The 7,173-nt window shown below is 52.0% G+C and overlaps 1 protein-coding gene across 1 annotated transcript; it reads left to right on the plus strand.

Annotated features, from left to right (window-relative positions):
* The first annotated feature begins 3,141 nt into the window (after nt 1-3,141).
* Nucleotides 3,142-6,848, plus strand: ADRB1 (adrenoceptor beta 1). Its single transcript, XM_083866087.1, has 2 exons — nt 3,142-4,495; nt 6,197-6,848. Exons 1-2 carry the CDS (start codon nt 3,221-3,223, stop codon nt 6,200-6,202), a joined length of 1,281 nt encoding a protein of 426 aa, XP_083722213.1. The 5' UTR covers nt 3,142-3,220; the 3' UTR covers nt 6,203-6,848.
* Nucleotides 6,849-7,173: the final 325 nt, after the last annotated feature.

Consider the following 7,173-nt stretch of genomic DNA (forward strand, 5'->3'; position numbering starts at 1 on the left):
CACAGAGCTCAGAGCAGCCCTGAAGGTTCAAGGATGCTCTACAGCAGCAAGTCAGAGCTGGCAACACGAAATCCACTGCCCCAGCTACAGCTACAGTGAAGGAAGGGGTTATCCCCAGTGTCCAGCACCACTCCCCATCTCCTGCCCCATTCCTGGTGCTGCTGGTAGGGACAGAACCCATTCAACAGCACCCTCATCTTGCAATCTGTTTTGCACGGAGGGAAGCACATGAAGACAAGCTGGAAGCTGTGCAAAGCATCCCAAAGGACTGCATTTAAAAAGACACCCACGTAGCCCACTTCAGCTCCTGAAATGCTGAGGTTTCACAGCTCATCCCAACAGGGTTCCTCAAATGCAATACATTTTGATTCTCATTGGATCTACCTGTTATCCTTTATGCAATATAAGACTGATCTCTCCTAATAACTACTGGCGGTTTGGGTGTCAGTTTGCTCCTACAACCTTTGGGCTTTCTTTTTAATTATTTTTTAAGACTTCCAGAGGAAAAAAATAAATTAGATGCTCATTAAAAACTGTGATTTGGAGAGCAAGTAGAAACAAATCATTTCAGCGCTGTAAGCTCTTTCTTGATCTAACATCCTCAAATAATATGCAAAGGGAAGTATTTAAATCAGGTTGAAGAGCTGTCTGAAATGAAAAAAAATAACAAAAAATCCAAAGCAATTTGGAGTTAAAGGAGATTTGCAAACGGTAATGCTCTGAAAGGGGTTAAGCCTACAGTGGATATTTGGCTGCTCTGTGCTGCAAGGGCCAGAGGGATGTTCTGTACAGAATTCTGTAAACTTGCTTATTTTTTCCTTTGGAGATGCATTGTTTCCCAAAGACATTCTGGCTCCAGCTCTGATCTGACATTCCGGATTGACGCGTGTGGAACCAACACAGAGAAGCAACACACAATTATGTGTCTTCTGCTTTATTGCATACTTGCTAATAATTTCCTTTACTCCTCCAGCCTTTAAGCTTATCTTCTCTTATGGTGGGAAGAGACCTCCTGCTGGAGATCTGATAGGACAGCTTGGTAGGCAAAGAGCTGGCATTTTATTAGTTTACGGTATTTATTAACTGTATAAAGATATTACAGCAATAATGGATCTGGACAGATGACAGATGGATGGTGCTCCAGGAATAGCAAGTAAAACAGCTGCAGCCTATCCCCACCACTGCTTCACTGTCATCTTGGGAAAAATATTTAAGATTTTATCAGAATTTTTTCTGGCTGATTTTACGCTGAAATGGACTGTACACATTCACAAAATTCATCCAAGCGTCTCATCTGTGAAGGTTTTGGTGCACTGATGCACCATGGGCCTCGTACTTACTTTAAGTGTTCCAGCTAAATGTAGAAAAGAAAAAATTGTTTCTATCCCACAGCTCCACTAACCTGGTTTCATATTATTACTTTTTTTTTTTTAAATCAGGATTACACTCACCAGACCTGAACAAATAATCCTAGAAACAACCCTTCTGCTTTTCATTTGGCATAAGATCTCCCTCAGTTCTTGAACATGTCATGCCTCCTTCTCTTCCCCCTAAAGTGGGTCATGCTTTGGTCCAGCAGATGACAAGCAGCAAAGTCCATGGGAACATGAGGGAATGGTTTGCTAAGCAGCAGGTTCATGCTGGTGTGTGGCCTTTAGTCAGGGTTAAATAAACAGTGTGTAAATAAATAAATAAGTTTTCTCCCAGGTTGTGACCTTTTAAATCAAACCTAAGCCCAGAAGGGATGTTTATGGGCCAACTGGAACAGCAGAGCAGTCTTAGCAGAATAAATATATAGGGGGAAGAAAATAACTGTGCCTTCCAGTTGCTCCCAGAGTGCTGTGGGGAGCATTTGGTGCTGCTGTAAAGACATGCCAATGATTTAAAAGGCAGGAGAGAGGGGACATTGTTCTCATTTACTCAGTGGTCGCTCCACATTATTTCAATAAGTTTAAAACAGGAGTAAAATGCAGTAGAATGCAGTCTTACAGCTCCAGAGCAGAACAGAGAGCCACGCAGGTAAATGGAAATCTAACCAAACAAGTCCCAGCAGCAGGTTTCACAGTAGAGGAAAGGACCTGGGCAGGGATTTGCTCAGTTGATTATCTGGGCATTGCAGCCTCCTGATGTTTCACGTCCTTTACTGCTCATTACCGAATAATGGTACTAACAGCGTTAATACTTAGAGCAGCCCCTAGATTTTGTGGGTTTGACCAGGCTGCGTAAAAGCTACTGCATGCATTTTTAAAAGTCCAGAGGGACCTGTTCAATACCGCAGAGAAAAGCCAGGAAAGGGAGCTGGGGCTCCCACCTCCCAACCCTGCAGTGGCTTGGTCTGGCGGGGCTGGAGGAGATGGGGACAGGAGGAATCGCAGTGGGGAGATGCGGGGGACACGCGACAGCCGCAGTCCCTGCACGGAGCTGCAGCGCCGTCCCTTTAAGCGGGTTTTACATGAGGCTCTGGGGCTGCCCGGGCTGGGACAGGAGGCACTGGGGACAGGGGGCTTGAGAGCGCCACGCTCGTCCCTGATGGGGACATCCAGCGGGAGGGGATGTAAATTATTTTCCAGTGGAGAATGATGCTGACAGTGCTGGCATTTTGCTTTTCCCAGGAGCAAAGAGAAGTAACTTCTGCTGCAGAAGCCGTAGGAGCCCACCCTGCCCGTGTCCCGTGTCCCCTGCCCGCCCCGCGGCTGCCGGGCGCGGACACCCCTGGCCCAGGACACATCCCCTCTCCCGTGCGGGACGGGGCTCTGAGCCCGCAGCCGGGACGGGCAGGGGCAGCCGGGGCAAACACGGGGTCCGGGGAGCTCCGGGCGGGGGACCGGCAGGGATGGGGCAGGAATAGGGGCAGGGATAGGGGCAGGGGCAGGGGCAGGGGCAGGGGCAGGGGCAGGGACAGCGGTACCGCCGGTGCGCGGGCGGGGCGGTTCAGTCCCGTTCCCCCAGTGCCGATTGGCGGCGGGCGGAGCTGGGGCGGTGTCGGGGCGGTCCCGGGGCGGTCCCAGGGCAGTCCCGGGGCAGTCCCAGGGCAGTCCCGGGGCAGTCCCGGGGCGGTCCCAGGGCGGTCCCGGGGCGGTGTCAGGGCAGTCCCGGGGCGGTCCGGTCCGGCGGCGCGGCGCGGGCCATGCGGCAGCCCCCGGGCGGTGGCAGCGGTGGCGGCGCCGCCTTCCTGCCCGCGGCGCGGAGCGGAGCGGCGGCCGGAGCGCCCCGCACAGCCATGGGCGATGGGTGGCTGCCCCCGGAGTGCGGCCCCCAGAACCGCTCGCTGGCCGGGGTGACGGCCGCGCCGCCCGGGAGCCGGCAGCTGCCCGCCGCCGAGCTGCTGTCGCAGCAGTGGGCCGTGGGCATGAGCCTGCTGATGGCCCTGGTGGTGCTGCTCATCGTGGCCGGGAACGTGATGGTGATCGCGGCCATCGGGAGGACGCAGCGGCTGCAGACTCTCACCAACCTGTTCATCACCTCGCTGGCCTGCGCCGACCTGGTGATGGGGCTGCTGGTGGTGCCCTTCGGGGCCACGCTGGTGGTGCGGGGCACCTGGCTCTGGGGGTCCTTCCTGTGCGAGTGCTGGACCTCCCTGGACGTGCTCTGCGTGACGGCCAGCATCGAGACCCTGTGCGTCATCGCCATCGACCGCTACCTGGCCATCACCTCGCCTTTCCGCTACCAGAGCCTCATGACCAAGGCTCGGGCCAAGGGCATCATCTGCACCGTCTGGGCCATCTCCGCCCTGGTCTCCTTCCTGCCCATCATGATGCACTGGTGGCGGGACGACGACCCCCAGGCGCTGGAGTGCTACCAGGACCCGGGCTGCTGCGACTTCGTCACCAACAGGGCGTACGCCATCGCCTCGTCCATCATTTCCTTCTACATCCCCCTTCTCATCATGATCTTCGTGTACCTTCGGGTGTACAGGGAGGCCAAGGAGCAGATGAGGAAGATCGATAGGAGCGAGGGCCGGTTCCACGGCGGCCAGGAGCAGCCGCAGACCCCGCTGCCCGCTCACCCGCACCAGCAGCCCATCCTCGGCAACGGGCGGGCCAGCAAGAGAAAGAGCTCCCGCATCGTGGCCATCAGGGAGCAGAAAGCCCTCAAGACTTTGGGCATCATCATGGGGGTGTTCACCCTCTGCTGGCTGCCCTTCTTCCTGGTCAACATCGTCAACGTCTTCAACAGGGACCTGGTGCCGGACTGGCTCTTCGTCTTCTTCAACTGGCTGGGCTACGCCAACTCCGCCTTCAACCCCATCATCTACTGCCGCAGCCCCGACTTTCGCAAGGCCTTCAAGCGGCTGCTGTGCTGCCGGCGGAAAGCCGAGCGGTGGCTGCAGGGCGGGGGGGAGCTGGCCCGGCTGCCCGGGGGCTTCATCAGCACCGTGGGCTCCCCGGAGCGCAGCCTGGCCGGGACATGGTCCGACTGCAACGGGGGCACCCGGGCCGGCAGCGAGTCCAGCCTGGACGAGGGACAGAGCAAAGCCTCCGACTCCGAGTCCAAGGTATAGGGGGGCGTGGGGCCGTGTCCGTGTCCGAGCCGGGACAGGGAAAGGCGGGCGGGGAGAGCGCCGGAGCGGAGAAACCCCGGCAGTGAGTGCCCCGGTGATGCCATCGCCCGGCCCGACCAGCCCTGCCCTGCCCGCCGGGCGAGTGCCGGGGTTCACTTAGGAATAAAAGCAGGTGAGCTGGTGTATACGACATACCTCATCCGAAACTGCGGAAAACAGGAAACGCACTGAGCGGAGAGCAAAGGAAACAAACAGCCCATCCCGGGGACAGGCGCCCTGTCTTTGGGAGACGCGCTGTCGCGGGGCCCTGGGGCAGCGCCGGGCTCGGGGTGAGGACTGTCCCAGCCCCGGGCGGGTGGTGCCGGCCCTTGGCGGCCCGGTTCGGCCCCAGCCGGGTCACCCCCGCCCGGCCCGGGCCCATCCCCTCCCCAGGGCACCGGGGTTTTGGGTTTGGGGCCGGTGCCGCAGGTGCTCCGGGCACAGAGCAGGAACCAGACCCGCTGGCCAGAGGAGCTTTAATCCCGGGGTAGCCGTGCTCTCCTCGCCTGCAGAGCAGCGAGAGAGGCGATTGTGAGCGATGAGGAGCACTGGTGTATTTTGAAAGGGGGTAAAACAACCCAACCCACATTGTTGTGCTTATTCCCTCTGCATCAGCCAGCAGTGAGTTACTGTGCTTATCTCCTTCGGCCAGACAATAGTCGGGCTGGGAAACTTCTACCTCAAACTGTGCATATTGTACAGGGGAATGAACGGACCATGTTTATATTAAACAGCGTATTTACATACCACTAATAGGGTTTTATGACAAGGGCCGGGGAGGGGGGGGAGGGTGTGAGGAACCTTCTGCAGCTTGTTCATTGTAATTACAGATGAACCGGGGGAGAATCCTGGCAACAAAACTTTACTGCACATTTGTTTGTGTTTTTTTTTTAGTGGCGACAAAGTCGTTTTTTGCACAGTGTTAAAGAGTTGTAAAGTTATTTGAAGATGTTACTTGCACACACATACACACATGCAGATTGAAAAGGAAACAGAGGTTTAAGTAACACCGACCCTGAACGTGATTTCTGGTTTTGTCTGATCTGCTATAGTTTTATTGAGAGAGTGACTTTTTTAATATTATTTTTTGCAGGTACTGTAAATATATCCATATTATAAATTAAAATATCTTAAGAGACTTTATTATTTTTATTTTTATTTCCAAATGCCCACATGAATCTGCTATTATGTTAGCACTTGTGTGTCATTTCCATTTTTCCTCTCTGTGTGTGTTTTATAACATATTTATACTTTGGTGCAATTTACTACTGTGTAAGTAATTGGTCTATGTGCAATAAATACCATTGGAGCACAAGCAAGTGTGTCTCTATAGGTTTTGAAACAATACCAAACTATAATGGGAAGAACAGCATTTGTTTTTCTCCAAATATGGCTCAGATTACCAATACAACTAGATCTAATGGCTTTTCCTGACACAGTGTTGTAAAAAACCTGTTTGAAACCCAGTATGGTTGTGTTCCTGTTGCACTGAGGTCCACTGACTTCCCTTATTAATGGGAAAAAATTAATGGCTAAATTAATGGCTAAAGACAAGGTGTTTCCACTCTGATAATGAATACTCATTTTCTTGAACTATTTCTTTCTGGAAGATATTCCTCTCTATTTTTTTTTTCTCTTTTGTTGTTGTTGTCATAGGAGTAGATGGCTGGGAGTCAGGAGACCAGAATATTTAAGATTACAGAGGACGCTTAATTTGAAAGCTTAAAGTGGTCTTGAGTAGAAAGAAATCTCTGTAAACATTACATGCCGCTCCACAAGTAAGTGCACCTCATGCTGACAGCAGGCCTGATCCTGCCCAAGCAGGTCATGATAACCGAATGTTATATTTTTCACTGCTCTAAGTAAGAAGTTACAGTGGGCAGAAGTGCTGCAGCATAATGTCCCTGCTCCAAAAGATTGTCTTCCTTTATTGCTTTATGAAGGTGTGCTCTATCCTTGTGGCTTCATAAAGATTTTCATTGCTGAAATTAATACATGGCAGACAGAGAAACAAAAAGACAGTGCAGAATAAAAGTGCAAATTTTTTTGGTTTATTAAACTCAGGAGTATATTTTAATTAAATATCAGCTCCCAGGAACAGCACTTCCCAAAGCAAGTTCTTCAGGGTGGTGGCTTGCAGTTTGTTTTGGAAACCAGTTGTTCATTTTTCTTTGTTTTTGAAGTTAAGGAATTTGTCCTTTGCATTTTCTAATGTTGTATTTTCATGGGGGGAAAAAACGTTACACTCTTTTTATGCAAATGCAAAATAAAGGGACTGGAGAAGTAACTAATACTTTTCCATTCATGTTACTGGAGTTTGATGTGAGCTGCAGTTAATGGTGTCATCCTTGATAACAGTGAAATGGGCTCCTTAAAATGCTGGGGTGACATTAGATCCGGAGCTAAGTGAAGTGGGCTCTGTCACTCTGCCACCAAATTATTAAAAAAAAACAATCTGGTTTTATCTTTGATTACAGCAAACACAACAGGACCAAAAGGGTGAACTGGATGGGGATGTCTGATGCCGGCAGTGAGATGTTGGCTGTGCATGTCTGGGATGGGATGGGAGACAGCACTGCTCTCCTTGTGCATGTTGTGGATCACAGAGCCAGGTCCCTGCCTGCTGGGTAGAG

Source organism: Zosterops lateralis (assembly GCF_965231275.1).
Source record: "Zosterops lateralis genome assembly, chromosome: 8".
In the NCBI taxonomy this organism is placed as follows: domain Eukaryota; kingdom Metazoa; phylum Chordata; class Aves; order Passeriformes; family Zosteropidae; genus Zosterops; species Zosterops lateralis.

Excerpts from the sequence above, each read along its gene's own strand:
- ADRB1 (XM_083866087.1), top strand. The coding sequence starts at position 3,221 with ATGGGCGATGGGTGGCTGCCCCCGGAGTGCGGCCCCCAGAACCGCTCG.